Here is a 15,499-nt window from a genome sequence, read left to right on the forward strand (position 1 = left end):
CCTTTCTCCAGCCTGGCTCTGATCCATCCTCCACACACTGCTGTGGGTCTGACTGCACACCTTCTTTCTAGATGACTCTCCTACTACAGTCACCAAACTCCTGAGTCTGGTACACGTTACACAAACCCTGCCCCGCATAAGCCCTGGATGAAGATCTGCTACCATTACTGCCATTATTACCTGGCCCTTGCCTACCTCTCAGGTCCTGGCAGTGTCCACCTTGCTCTTTGTACCTTAAATAACATCATTTCGCGCTCCCCCAGGACACTGTGCAGCTTCGCACCTCCAAGCCTTTCCTTCTGCATTGCCTGACACTTGGAGCACCCTTCCCCACTTTCAGATTGAGATTTCAGAACACTCGATCACCAGCCTATCTGTAAAGACTTCCTTACCAGTCCCACCCATTGCAGAATAAACAGCCTCCTCCATATGATTGTACAGTAGGTACCTACTTGTACCTACACATGGATGGCACAGTATTGCATTTGCCTACTTCCTTGTCTGTGAACTCCTTGTGGGTTTTGTCTCCCCAGTGTCTGCTGATCAGAATAAGTGTTGGGGAGCTGCTTTGACTCCTTTGAGCCTCCATCTTTTTCCTTTCCTTACCTTCTCTGCTGGTCCTGTTTGCCTGCATCCCACCATCCCTGCAGGCAAACAGGACCAGTGGTACAGGTGGGTAGAGCAGGCAGCTGCCTTTCAAGGTACACCTTCAAGGGCCCTAGAAAGATCCCGCCTCCCCCCAGCTCTAGATCTCCCACACATGTTTTCATTCCATAGCCAGGGAGCAGGTTGAATTTGCAAACTCTACAAATCCACTGGCAGAGGTACACTCCACCTTAAAGTCACACTAAGATGGGACAGGCTGGTGACAGAGCTGCTCCCAGCTCCCTCTTCGAATGATTGAGGAGGTGGGGCTCATGGTCCCCGGTTCCTCTGTGCTACCTCCTCCTTCTCTCCCTCATTCTTCGCCCTCTTTCTTCTTCTAACTCAAAAGAGATGAATGACTTAGAAAGCAAATGAATCAGAGATAGGGAAAGCAGAAAGAGAGGGTAATTTTGCCAAGTTATTATTCAAAGGACCTCTCTGGGACTGAGAGCAAGAGTGGTCCCATCAATCACCCAGCAGAATGGGGCAGGCGGGGGACACAGCGCTTGGTGTCTGTGGATAGCTGTATGTGTGAGCAACCAGGCCAGGAGTCTGGGGCCCTTGCCAGATGTCATGGAGGAAAGAGGCCAGAGGGACACTAAATGGGAACAGTTAGCCCAAAGGCCGGAGAGGACTTCACTGATCTGCTTTACTCAACAGGCCAGAGCCCCTGAAAGCCCCATTCTAGGGTGGGCCAAGAGTGGGAGGAGCCTGTTCTCCCCAAGGCTTTGCTACCCTGAGGGAAGAAGCCGCTGCCTCGTTTGATCAGATGGGGATCCAAGCCATACTCATTCCTGTATTCCAGGACTTAGCCCAGTGAACACATTTTGAATGAACGAATGAATGAATGACAAAATTATTATAGCACATTGTTTCTCTTAGTTTTAAAAATTACTTTAAATCTTATCTTACCGTACTTTTTATGTGTAGGTTATCCCTGCTTGTTAAATTGTAATTACAGTCTACTTGGAGAGTAGGAACTGGATCTGATTCCTCTCTGTTCGCAAGTTTGGCCTATAAGAGTCATTTGAAAATTAGTATGAAGGGAAGGAGGCAGGATGGAAGGGCAGAGCCTCTTAAATGGTGTCAGAGCCACAGTCTATCCCCTGAGTCCTGTTAAGCTATTGTCTGGGGGATTGTTGGTCCCTGGGCTCCGTGTTAGAGCACATCGTGGTGCTAAGCAGGCAAGTTTCTTGAATTCCTGTCATTCAACGTGCTGGGGTTCAACAATGAGCAGAAAAATCAAGATCCCTGCTCTGAGTTTTCTCACCTGTAAAATGGGGATGATGAATGAATGTACATGAGGCGCTTGGCGCAGCATGTGGCAGGTAGTATATTTCAGTCAGTGTTGGCTGTCATCATCCTCATCACAATTACATTCTGTGGAGGCGGGCAGGCAGAAACCAAGTAAACAGATGAATAAACAGTGACGCTGCAGAGAGTAAGTACTCTGAGAAAATAAAAAAGGGAAGCAGCAGAGAGTACACGCAGAGAGGAGCATGGGTACTGGGAGGCAAGCCCCTGGGGCGCACATGCCAGGAGCTATGTGATGACAGGAAGTCGTGAAATGCTTAGGGTTTTAGTTCTCCCTGTACCTTATAAAGCGAGGGCAGTGATGCCCAACTCACCATGGGGAATGTGGGGTGGGGGGGGGGCGGTGTGAGAATGTATGTGGGTGCATGTGTGTGCTCATGGGTGTGAGTGTGTGCTTTTGGGGAGGAGGTAGAGAATTGGATAAGGTAACAACTGTGAATGACCAGCACTGGGGCACAGAGAAAGGTTTAATAAATGCTGATCATTGTTCCCGCCTATGACAAGCCTCGATAGATGCTAATTCAGTGATAATGTGATTTGGAAATTTTCCAGATGTGAGGACTTTCTCAGGGAAATGTTATTCAGCAGTGGGGTTGCCATGGGTTCCCCACCTTGCATGTGCTCCTCCCCAACCCCACTGCCACCTAGAGGTCTCTACGGTCCCTCATCTTCATGTCCTTTGTGACCAAGCCACATTTGGAGGCCTTCCCTTCCCGGGAGGACCATCAGGCTCCAGGATGGAGGAGAACGCCTGGCGGCAGCGCCCCTCCCTGTGTCCTTCTCCAAACGCTGATGATCCCAGGCTGCAAGAGTGCGATGGAGATCAAATCGCAGCCCCTCCAGCTCATTAGCGCTGCATTATGAATTCTGGGGATAATGTATGTGCTTTCCTCTCCCGATTGCTGCTGAAATCTCCTGCCTGTTTATCAAATCCGAGCCATGCTCCACAGCCCTCTGCTCCTTGGCTCTGGGCTCCTCTTCTCTGGAGGAGGAAACAAGGAAAGGCTCCTGGGGATCCTGGTTCTAGTGAAGAGGATGATGGTGACAGTGAGCAGGAAATCAGGTTGACTTTAGGAGCAGAGGGCAGAAGGCTTCATAAAGCACCTGACCCCCCCACCCAGGGTCGCACTGAGGCTAAACTCCCAGGGAGGAAAGCCCTACTAAATCAGCTGAGACCTACTCTGTCACCACTAGAGAATCATTCATTCTTTCTTTCACCCCACAGGCACTGACTGAGTGTGCCTCATGCCAGACACTGTGCCAGGCAACAAGGATACCAAGATGAAGCACTTGAGTGAGAGGGAAACACACAGGCCCATGGTGCCAATACAAGCGGCAGATGCCAGCCCAGTCCTCATGAGATGCTGGGGCAGCATGAAAGAGAGAGGAAGCAAGGTCAGGGTGGGGGCAAGATGACCCCAGGCGGTGGTCTCGAAGGAGGAATAGGACTTCACCAGCTGGAAAACGGGGGAGGGGGAGGGTATATTTGTGCACATGAGTCCTGGCATGTGAAAAGACTGGGTGGTCCCATCGTCTGATGGAACCAGACACACCCTTGCTTTCACACCTTTTAGTGGCTCTTCCTTGCTTTTAACACCTTTTAGTGGGATGGGGCTGGGCCTGGACCTTGTGGGACAACACCTTTAGCAGCTGTGAGCAGGGCGTGTTCCCTAGAAGGAGTGTGGGCAGGAAGGCAGGGAAGGTGACTGTGACAATGACTGCTGTGAACTGTGCATTCGGTTGCCACCAGATCCCTTTTCACTTCCTCTGGACACAAGTTGTTTCAGATGCGTGCGTGTCATCTCCTGCCAGTCTGAAAGCCCCCGAGCCTGGACCCTTCCTTCCCTCTTCACATGTCCTACTTGGAAAGACCGCAGGAAACAGTGACCACACAATAAGGACTCTCTGCCATATCTTGGATCGTTTCAATGCCATTTTACAATTATTTCACGATTTCCTTACTATTTGCAATGATATATTTGCCATGGAATGTTTACCTTCTCTAGTGCCTACGTCCCCTGCAAACAGAGAGACAGCCCGACCCCCTGACTACCTGCCTAACTTCCTTCTCCCTTGCACACTGAACCCTTGTTCTCGGCAGCCCCAGGTGGTAAACAGTGACCAGATTAACCGTGAAGATTCTGAGGTAGCCATAGGCCTGGTTCTCCAGTGATGGTAAGGGAGGATCTGCTGGGGATTCCGGGGAAGCTTTTGCTCTTCTGCTAAAAGGAACAAGGGAGACTGGTGCCACCTCTTTCTCCTGCTTCCTGTCTTGACTGAGATTCCTGCACATCCTGAGGTCTCCTGTGCCCATCAGGCAGAAGCCCCAGGCATTCAGGACAGCGACCAGGCCCTGCCCTGACCCAGGCTGCCTTCTTGCTTTATGAGGACAAGAAGTTTGCTTTTCTCTCTGCTGTTTCCGGCTCCTAGAACAGCGCCTGGTATGTGGTGGCGATTCAATCATCCTTTGTAGATTGAGGGAAGGTTACATCACTTAGGCCACTGTTAGCGGGGAGTTCTGTTCCTTACAACTGAACATATGCCTAACTCAGTGACTGTGAAAAATAATAACATTGTATGCTAAGATTATAAATGGCGTAAACTGGGTAGAATCACAAACTAAGGTACCATCCTAAAATTTGAAGAAAGATGCTGTCATGAGCCACCTGGCTTCCTGACCCCTCAGTCTTTCTCTGCCCAGAGCTGGAACCACTTGCCCCTTGCCCCCTCCAGCTTGCACTTGCACCCGCGTTCCTCAAGGGACTGGCAGAATGGCTCATTTTCCTATGAGTCCACGTTTCATAGTACAGGTCCTCACCTTCTGGCCTTGCCCTGACTCCCTGAGCTGAGGATTCAAGCACAACCCAGATCTTCCCAGGCAGGAGAGCCTCAAAGCCCCACCAAACACAGGAAGGGAGAAAAGCAAAGCAGGGAAAACCCCGGAGTCATTCCTGCCCTATGACTACAGCCTCGCTTTATCCCAGTTGTGAGCTATTATCCTGCTCATTACCAACCAATTAGCTCTGGTCTGGGCTATGCTTCCCTAGCGTAAGTCTCTGCTCCTCATCAGCCACACAGAGGGGCCCTTATAAACCCCGTCCATTGGGGTGATAAGGTTCTTGGGGGAGACCTAAAAGGGTCCTCTATAAACAGGTTATACACATCTTTCTGAGCCCCTTCCAATGCGTGCTGAAGAGGAAGTTTCCCCTGACCCCAGAGACTCCACAATCGGGGGCATTTATAAAGGGATTATGCTGCCATTTGCAGGTTATGTTTTCACCAAACAGAAGGAAGACCATGAATTAACCAGCTTTCCTGAGGTCCCTGCTGCAGGTCTAGAATCTAACTTGGCAAGATCTCCTTTGAGACCCATTGTGTTTATGTCCAGCTGATATCAGACTTAAGTTCCTCAACTCCCACTCCACATGCTCTTATTTTATTGCTATGTTGCCATCAATGCCCCCGACTCCCAACCCCAGTCATTCTCTAAACTGTCACCAGCCCTCTTCTTCAAAATCCAACTCAAGACTCTCTCCGTGTAGGAGTGTTCCTAACCCTAACCCAACCCCAATGATCCCATCACTAAACAGTCTGTTTACGTCACACTTCCAAGCACACACTTGTGTGTGGATTAGTAAATGTCTAGAATCTTTAGAGTTGCCTTTGTACCATCTTCTTGCTCGAACTAAGTTCCTGAAGGCAATTGCGGGCAGTTCCGCTGTCTCTCTCCTAATGAGAGCTCATGATTTGGTACATAGTGAAAGCCCAAAAATATTGCTGGGCTGGACGCGGTGATTCACTCCTGTAATTCCAGCACTTTGGAAGGCCAAGGTGGGTGGATCAGAGGTCAGGAGTTCGTGACCAGCCTGGCCAATATGGTGAAGCCCTGTCTCTACTAAAAACAGAAAAAATTAGCCGGTCATGGTGGCACATGCCTGTAGTCCCAGCTGCTCTGGAGGCTAAGGCAGGACAATTGCTTCAACCCCGGAGGTGGAGGTTGCAGTGAGCAGAGATCACGCCACTGCACTCCAGACTGGGTGACAGAGCAAGACTCCATATATATATATGTATATATATGTGTGTATATATACATATACATATATAGGTATATATATGTGTATACCTGTGTGTATATATGTATATACCTATACATATATAGGTATATATATGTGTGCATATATAGGTATATATATACACACATATATATAGAGAGAGAGCTTTTTCAATAATCTGTTGCTTTGTAATACGCCTTTCCAAAAGTGAATGGCTTAAGACAACCATTCTATCATCTCTCATGGGATCAGCTGGGCGGTTCTTCTGTTGCACATGATAGCAGCTAGGGCTGCAGTCATCTGGGGACTGGCCTGGTCTGAAGTATTCAGGATAGGTCACTCACTTGGCTGGTGCCTTGAGGGGTGGATGGAGGCCTGGCTCAGTGGTGAAGCTGGGACAGCTGGGCCTCCCTGCCTCCCTCTCTTTCTCTATTTGTATATTCTCAAGGTCTCTCCTCCACTTGTTCTCTCTATGTGACCTCTCCAGCACAGAGACCACACTTCTTACACATTGACTTGAGGATCCCCAAAGCACAAAAATATAAACTTAAAACTTAGACCACAAGCAGCTTAGTGTCACTTTCAACACACTTTATTGGTTAAAGCAAGTCACAGGCCAGCTCAGATTCAGTGTGGGAGGGGATCACACCAGGGTGGTGTGATTCGCTAGGGGAGGTCTGATTCGCTAGGGGACATCTTGGGATACTTGCTACCCTCTGACTGAATGCCTAATAGCATTTATGGAGGCCAGGGTCTGGTTTTCATTAGTGCCAAGATTACTACAAAAAACCTCAGCTCTCTCTTCCTCAGACTGTTTTCATCAAGAATAAGAAGAAAACACACACACACACACACACACACACACACACACTCTTATACCACCTGGAAAAACACCACCCAACCTATAAAAATTATAAAAAATCTCTAAGAATGTGAAAATGTGCATGTTTTGAAGTAAAGATTAAACCTCACTTTAGCTGTCCATTTAAAAAAGATGTCTTAAATACATTATTTCATTTGATCTTGATTCCCATCCCCATTTTAGAGATGAAGAAACTGAGGCTCAGAGGTGATAAGCAGTTTACCCAAAATAGTGGAGCTAGGCCTGAAAACCCCAGGACTTGTCCCTGATGCCAAAAGGAATTATTAGACTATGAATTAGTGCAGGGGCTCGTGCCTATAATCCAGCTTTTTGGGAGGCCAAGGTGGGAGGATCACTTGAGCCCAGGAGTTTGAGACCAGCCTGGGAAGCATAGCAAGACCCCATCTCTACCAAAAAAAAATTTTTTTTTAAGAATAGAAATAAATGCTTTTAGTCTAAAGAAACTGAGATCCTGAAAGGTGAAATAGTCCAGGGTCCCTCAACCAGGATCCTGATTCCCCTTTAGAAGAGAACAGATGCACAAGGCCTGATGCATAGTAGATGTTGAGTAAACACAAGCCCCCACGTCTCTTCTCCAAACTAGATTTCTTCCACAGATCACTGGCATTGGTCCAAAGAATGCAGTCACTATACTGTGTTATTGGCAGGATTGTGGGCATGACTGATTTCCTTTCTGATGGGGTGGGAAGGCTGAAGGGTGAGTTTGGAAGGGCTCGGTTCCCTTCATCTCACACCTTTCCCTACTTGCATTTCACCCAACAGTCGTTTGGTTTTTGAGCAATCTGTTCCTGGAAAGCAGACGAAAGTAACAGATTGATGCATCGACTGCGCGTGGCCAAGTGATTTATTTTTAATGTGACTAAACACGACACACACCTGCCTATGGAAACGTAATCACTTTGAATCATCAGGGACTCAGATAGCCATTTAGGCAGGGGAAAGACAGAGAGGAAACAGAGGAGAGGAGGGAATAGAGGAGAAGGGAGAGAAAGAAAGGGGAGGCAGGGGAGCAGAGACAGAAAAGAAGAGATCAGAAGGGGCTGGAAGAGAGGGAAGACTGAGCCAGCTCCCTAAAAATGTTGATTTCAGCAGCATCAGTAAAGCACCCTCAATTGGCCCAAATGCCCCTGATTTAGGTTTACTGATGCCTGAAATTTCATAATTAGACTTTCATCCCTATGATTTAACCAAACACATGGCATGTTCTCCACTAAAGGTTAAATGCAACAGAAGTAGTGCGTCAGACTACATCAATTATATTCACCTCAGTGAGAAAGAATTGATATCTTTTACGAAAGCAGGAGTTTTTCTGTGGGGGCAGTGGTATTAGTTCATTTTGTATTCCTCTAAAGGAATACCTGAGACTGGGTTATTTATAAAGAAAAGAGGTTTATTTAGGTCATGGTTCTGCAGGCTGGATAAGCATGGCAGCGGCATCTGCTCAGCTTCTGGTGAGGCCTCAGGATGCTTTTACTCATGGCAGAAGGCAAAGGGGGAACAGGCAGGCCACATGGCAGGAGAGAGAGCAAGACAGAGAGGAAGAGGTGCCAGGATCTTTTAAACAATCAGATCACCCTAATAGAGCAAAAACACACTCATTACCTCAAGGAGGGCACCAAGCCATTCATGAGGGATCCACCCCCTGACCTAACACTTCCCGCCAGGCCCTGCCTCCAACCCTGGGATCATACTCCAACATGAGATTTGGAGGGACAAAGATCCACACTATATCAGGCTGCATTAAAACAAAGTTTATGGGAGTCACCAGTGAAAGCACAGAAAGAAACTTGGGGGCTCTGGAGACTTTCTCTTTCATGGCTTTTCTTAATTATAACACCTACCTTTAAGAGCAATTGTTCCGTCCAGGCACTGTGGATGCGACCCATTACATGTACTATTTCATTCCATCTTCCCAACAGCCCTGGAGTTCTGTGCTGGTGTTCTTGTCACTCTCCAGGTGAGGGAACTGAAGCCCAGCCCGTCATCATCTGTCTCAGCCCTCTGAAAGGAAGCTCCAGATAGAGCAGAGTTTCTCATGGGATGCCCCTTCTGCAAGCCTCACCAACACTACCTTGGTTGCAGAAGGCACTCAGTAAGTATATGCCAACAGAGTGAAGTGGCAGGGATGGGATATGAACAGTCTAACTCCATAGCATGTGCCACAACTTTCTCCCAGATAGTCCACTCCCTTCTCCCTGCGTCTCACCTGAATAGTATACGAAATTCATAAACCACTGAGTTTGGGAGGCTAAATGTCCTCCATCACAGCCCCCTCCTCAATATCCCTGGGTCAGCACCAGGAATTGGGCAGCCAGACTGCTCCGCTCTGTACTGCTAGTTGTCTATTTCCAGATACCTCTTCCCAGTTAGGCTGTAATGCCTTTGAGGGAAGGCACAGCATCCCTGCAGAGCCTTTTGGGGGGAATGTATGAGTACTTCTGAAAGCAACATTACATCTTTGTGTTTTCTATTAATACAGATTGTGGTAGGTTTTTTCTGGAATTTTATGTCAATATCTTTCACCCTGCCCCTAGCATTTGGTACAGTAGCACATGAAGGAGATTATAAAGTCATAAGTTGCTGGGGGGGGGAGGGCATCAGATTGATAACTTTTTGAAAATTGATAATATCTAGTGTGGGCAAGGATGGGGGAAATGGATACTCATACATTGTTGGGGAGGCTTTCTAGGAGGCAAATCATCAATAAGTAACAGTGGATGAAACAAGATAAAAGCTTTATTTTTTTCTCATACAAAAGTCTAAGCTAGTAGAAAGTCCTGGGAAGAAGGCTGGCTCAGCTCCACAAGGTTATGCAGGGACCCAGGTTATTTCTATATACATTGTACCACCATCCCCAACGGTGTTACCTGCATTGCCTAGTGGAAGCTGACTCTCACCACCACATCTGTTCTCTGAATAGATTTCTCCATGGGGAAAGTGGAAGTACAGCAAACAGCTTATTTTAAGGACCTGATTCAGAAATTGTACACAATACTTCCCATTGGCCATAACTTAGTTACATGTCCCATGTAGCAGCAAGGGAGGTGGAAAATATATTCTCAACTCATACCCACCTGAAACTCAGGAGGTTCATTGCTAAAAGGAAGAGAAAACGGATATTAGGGGGACAATGACCAGTTTCTAACACAAACAGGAGGAATTATCAAAGTTAAAAGTGCATATATTACTAGACCCAGCAATTCCAGTTCTAGAAATATATTCTAAGGAAACAGTCACACAACTACACAGAGATTATGTATAAGATTAATACTAGTGGTTTTAAAATATGTTCACAAATTCTTTGATACCCTTCCCTTCACAAAAGGGCTACAGTTAATAACTTACTCCTACTGACTAGAATGTGGCCAAGGTGACAATGTGTGACTTCAGAGGCTGGTCATAAAAGGCCCTATGCTTCTACTTTCCTCTCTTGAATGACTCGCTACGATGGAAACAGCCACCATGTTGTGAGGACACTCAATTAGCCTTGTGGAGAGACCCATATGTGGGAGAAACTAAGGGCTCCCACCAACAGCCCACATCCACTTACCAGCCCTGAGAGTAAATAGATCCTCCAGGCCTAGTCAAGCCTCAGTTGACTGAAGCCCCAGTCAACATCTGGACCTCAATCCCATGCAAAACACTGAGCCAGAAACCACCCACCCAAGAAGCTCTAAATCCCTGACTGGCAAAAAATATGAGAGATTACAAATATTTATTATACTTTTAAGCCACTAAGTTTTGGAGTATTGTGTTAGGCAGCAGTAAATAACTAGTACAATAATTATTGCTTCCTGTTTGTAATAACAAAAAGGAAAGAAAGAAAATAAAAAGTTTTTAAAAAGAAACACCGGAAATGTCAATAATAAGAGGTTAAATAACCAATGAGAAATGAGAAATCCACAGTTTGGAATTTGCAGCTATCAGAGAGAGATAGAGCTATGGCATGAAAGACCTGTATGTTCTGTCATTTACAGCCCCTTAAGACATATTAGTACATGAAAATGACAATCTGAAGAACCCTTACTGTATGGTCTCCATGACATAAAACTGCGAACAAGTTATGTGCACATGTACATATGTGCATATATGCAATAAGCTTATATTTATGCATATCCAAATGTGTACTTTCACATACGTGTCAATGCATGGAATGGGAGTGAACGTTGCATACCAAACGGCAGACCGCGGTTTTACCGGGGAGGAGGGAAGTGGAATGGGGGAAGGGAGTTGCAATAAGATGTTCACATTTTACTTTGTAATCTCCTGCATTGTTTCAGCCTCTTACAATGAAAATGCATTTGCATACTCCCTGTGTGAAAAAACAAAGAAAATCATAAAAAGAGAAAGATAGGCAGGCAGATAGCAGAGATGCAAGCAAGACGGGATAAATAGAAATGACATTTTACCTACTGAGTCCAGACTACTGGTATCTTATTTTACCTGTTTGTTTTTCCTTAACATCCCAACACAGAAAACAGACACTTTGTTTTAAAGTAACGACGAGGAACTGCCTCGCTGTGGCCTTCGCTTGCTCGGCACAGACTGCCACTAGGGTGCTCGGAGGTGGGCGTTGGAGGGGGACCTTGGGAACTGCCCGACCTCATTCTTACGTTTTCCCGCTGGAAGTGCGCTCAGCTGTCGGGACGGGCGGGGGCGGGAGTGTCTACAACCTAGGAAAAGGGCCGCGGTGGGGAGCCCGGAGCGGGAATGGGTGCTGGGAGCGCTCTCGCTGCACGGGGCGCTCTGCGCTGCGCGCCCGGCGGGGACGGTGCACCGCCCCGGGAGTCCCCAGACGCGGGAGATCCCTGCAGATTTCGCACAAAGGGAGGAATCCCCAGGGAGGAATCAGGTCCAGGGCACAAAAAAGATACTGGAGGAGGTGGCACGGAGAGGACTGATGCGGTTTGCAACCCTACTGAGGTCGTGGCCACTCGGGGTGGGAAAGCAGGTTCCTGTCTCACTAGGTCCAGCTTCACGATCACCCTGGACCCCAAGCCAAGGCTGAACTGGTGGGCCGAGCCCGGGAAGCAGCCAAGCCCCCAACTCTTTCACTGCTTCTCCCGCGGGCTGAGTAGAAAACCAGGAAGTGGATGAAGTCCATCTCCGCAGCCACACCCGCTCGTTTGCGCTTACTGAACGAACGGAGGTCCCTAGGAAAGTGGTGAGACAAAGAGAAAGGGGGCATTTCGCTACCTTGTTGTTAATGCTTTAATAATTCCTCGTTGCCCTAAGGAGCTCGCCATCAAAACCTAATCAGGAGGCCCTGAAATTATAAGACCCACTATCTCCATCAATGTAATTTAAAAAACAAAAAAACAAAAAAACTTCAAATGAAACTTTCCAAAAAAGCCGATTTTCCCCTGTGAAATTATTTTGATAGCAACGACAAGCCCTTGCCTTGCCGCACACTAGCCTGTCCAACAGAAGATCTAGTAAGGTTCGCAAAGCTGGTTGGGGATCTCCTCACCTTGCCTCTGGCCTCTTCCTGCAGCGGCTGGGCTAACCTGTTTCCAGTTCCTCCGAGGCTCAGTCCTTCCCTGAGTTTCCCACTGCCTGGCACCTCCAGAGCCAGCATCTATTTCCACTTCCCCTTCCTAGCTTTCAGTCCAGGCTGGGTTCGATGCCTTCAGTGCCTTCCCCATCACAGGACCTAGCACACAGAGTAGGAGAATATTCCTGTTTCAGCACCCTGTCTGTGCTGAGGGCTCAGAAGGCAGAGATACCTTATCTGTTTTTGCTTACAGGTATGTTCTCAGAACCTAGCATGTGGACTGACACACCCTTTGCTCAAATAAATACATCAATATTTGAAATTAAGCATTTACCCATAGCAGAACATGTAGTACAGAATTAAAATGCATAGTCCATTCCGGCCTGTGCAGTACATTCATCCCATCACAGTATATTCAGCTTCTCAGCATTTATTGAGCTCCTCCAAATGTGCTGGACAGGTAATACTCAATACACATTAGTTTCCTCCATGCTAAAATGGACTTTGTGTCCACGTAACTTTGCTGGAAACCTGAAGGAAACCAATTATCCTGCCCTTTCCCTGGGTGTTTGATTGAACTCGGCGTGTCCGTTATAACCATAGAAATATCACCAACAGGCAATGCCAGCAGGATTAGATCTGCCAAGTGTTTAAAGTTTAGCAGGAAAGCTTTTTGCAAATGTCAACACTACCACTCTGTTTCCTGCAAACCAGCATTCTAATCAGCAGGGCTGCCTTTTCCAGCTCATTGAGCAACGACATAAAAAAAATCCCAGCATAATCATTTCTCTAGGAGAAAAATACCAAAAGGCAGAGAGGATGCAATAACAATCATAGCTACCTACTATGTGCAAGGTGCCATGGTTACTGCTTTAGTTATGTTGCCTCCAGTCCTCACAACAAAACTGACAAATGGGGAAACCGAGGCCTGAACTTGAGTATTTTCCATGGCACCCCACTTCCTCTGGGGGGAAAAATTACCACTGTGCCAGTTAGGATATAATGTCTTAGAGTGGTAGGGACTTCAGGGACTGGTCGTAGGAAGAGAGAATGACAGTACTTCTCATGCCAGGGTTTCCTGGGACTTATCTTGCCGTCCTCCTCACTTCCCCTTAGAGGCCAGGCGTAGTGACATAATGATTTTGGAAATTTTTGAGCTGAAGAAGGGGAACATTTTCTTCCTTTTACTTAAAGGCAGCTGTTAGAGTGTTTGCATTTTGGGTTCCTGGCATAGCAGCCGGTAGGCTTGATGGGATTTCAAAATGAAGTTACTAATGGAAATTATACACTGGGGGCTTTCCAAAGAAACTGCGAAGAGAGAATGGCTTGTGCTAGGTGACTGAAAGTGTTGCATCAAATTATCACAGCTGGATATTGAGGCCAGGCCCAGCTGAAATGTTACAGTAGGGGTCACCTCTCAGACTTGGCTCTGTACAGGAAGCATATCCAAAGAGGAGCTATATCCAAGGCAAAGGTATAAAGCCAGACGCAGAAGACACAGTACCTGGGTTAGCTGCCCGTCATTCCCTGGGTGTAGGAGAGATATTTCATCTTGGACTCAGGCAAGCAGCTGCATACAAGAGCCTGATTCCTGAGCAAGAGTGGGCAGCACTCTTGCTCCAAGAGGGAAAGGACCTTGTCTTATTTACTGGGATGTTCTCAGGATGGAAAAGAATGCAGGCAAATAGTGGGAATTCTACAGATATGTGTTGAATAAATAACTGCATTTTTGTTTGGCATTTTGTCACTTCTGCTTTGTGAACCAAGTTAAGAGTGAGACTGAAACTTTGATAGAAAATGGAAATATATACAATAATTTTATTTCACTTCCCTTTACAGATCTAAAGTCCTGCTGTTAAAAACAAACATTCCTTCCATATGGATCTTGATTGCCTTCAGTCATCAAGAGTCTTCAGGAGATCTGAAGACCCAGAGCAAACTAGAAGTGTTGAGGGGGTAAAAATGTGCAGAAATGTCTGAGAGAAAACCCCCTACCCTTAGACAAATTTTTCTTCTGAAATTTTCTGCTTCATTGCAAGTTTTATGCTGCCAGTTAAGCTCTAGGGCCTAGATAGAAAATAATACAGTGTTTTCAGTAAAGTTGATTAAACTGCATGCTTTTATTTATGCATGTTCAGAAAAATGTTTATTGTGGAACTACCATTTTCCAGAAAGTGCCAGTGAGAGCCCAGTGAAAAATAGCACACAGTCCTGCCCTCAGTGACTAGCTTTCCCAGTGAGTGCAAAGCTAACCATGGAACCAAGCAGTTACAGTGCAGTGTGATAACACGGGTCATCAAACCCAAGATGCCTTCTGCTGTAAGATGCATCATTAATTTATGTACCACGAAGAACAATGCTGCCAATTGAACCACGACATGTCATGGATTTTATTACCTATTCTAATTTCAGAGATGTGAAAATGTGACAGGATGGTAAGGAGGTGAGGGATGTGCATTTTATTTTATTTTATTCTTTATTTATTTTGAGAAGCAGAGTCTCTTTCTGTCACTCACCCAGGCTGGAGTGTAGTGGCACAATCTCAGCTCACTGCAGCCTCAACCTCGTGGGCTCAAGTGATCCTCCCACCTCCTGAGTAGATGGGACTACAGGCATGAGCCACCATGCCCAGCTAATTTTTTAAACTTTTTGTTGTTGTCGTTGAGACAAGGTCTCACTCCAGTGCAATGGCTTGATCTCAGCTCACTGCAACCTCTGCCTGCCAGGTTCAAGCAATTCTCTTACCTCAGCCTTCCAAGCAGCTGGGACTATAGGTGCATGCCACCACGCCCAGCTAAATTTTTTTTTTTTTTTTTTTGTATTTTTGGTAGAGACAGGGTTTTGCCGTGTTGCCCAGGCTGGTCTCAAACTCCTGAGCTCAAGCAATCCACCTGCCTCGGCCTCCCAAAGTGCTAGGATTACAGGCATGAGCCATGGCACCCAACCATAATTATTTTTTAACTTTTTGTAAAGACGATGTCTCTCTATGTTGCCCAGCCTGGTCTCGAACTCCTGGGCTCATGCAGTCCTCCTGCTTTGACCTCTCACAGTGCTGGGATTATAGGTATGAGCTACTGCGCCTGGCCAGAACATGCATTTTAGAACTGATGA

The 15,499-nt window shown here is 46.7% G+C and overlaps 1 protein-coding gene across 2 annotated transcripts in view; it reads left to right on the forward strand.

Moving 5' to 3' along the window:
- The window catches only part of LOC105716591 (sperm equatorial segment protein 1-like), a 110,988-nt gene extending 95,826 nt beyond the window's left edge, over positions 1 to 15,162 (forward strand). Inside the window, exons 5-6 of one of the 2 annotated variants that reach the window (XR_001107317.2) lie at positions 8,852 to 8,986; positions 14,228 to 15,162. Coding sequence is in view for 1 of the 2 variants with exons in the window: in XM_012451346.2 (XP_012306769.1) it covers positions 8,852 to 8,899 (48 nt within the window). In the remaining variant the exon portion in view is untranslated. Of the gene's footprint in view, positions 1 to 8,851; positions 9,162 to 14,227 lie in introns of those variants that run through there. The other variant, XM_012451346.2, reaches the window with a different exon arrangement.
- Positions 15,163 to 15,499: the final 337 nt, after the last annotated feature.

This window comes from Aotus nancymaae, unplaced genomic scaffold, assembly GCF_030222135.1.
Source record: "Aotus nancymaae isolate 86718 unplaced genomic scaffold, 86718_ANA_hifiasm-v0.15.2.pri h1tg000003l, whole genome shotgun sequence".
NCBI lineage: Eukaryota > Metazoa > Chordata > Mammalia > Primates > Aotidae > Aotus > Aotus nancymaae.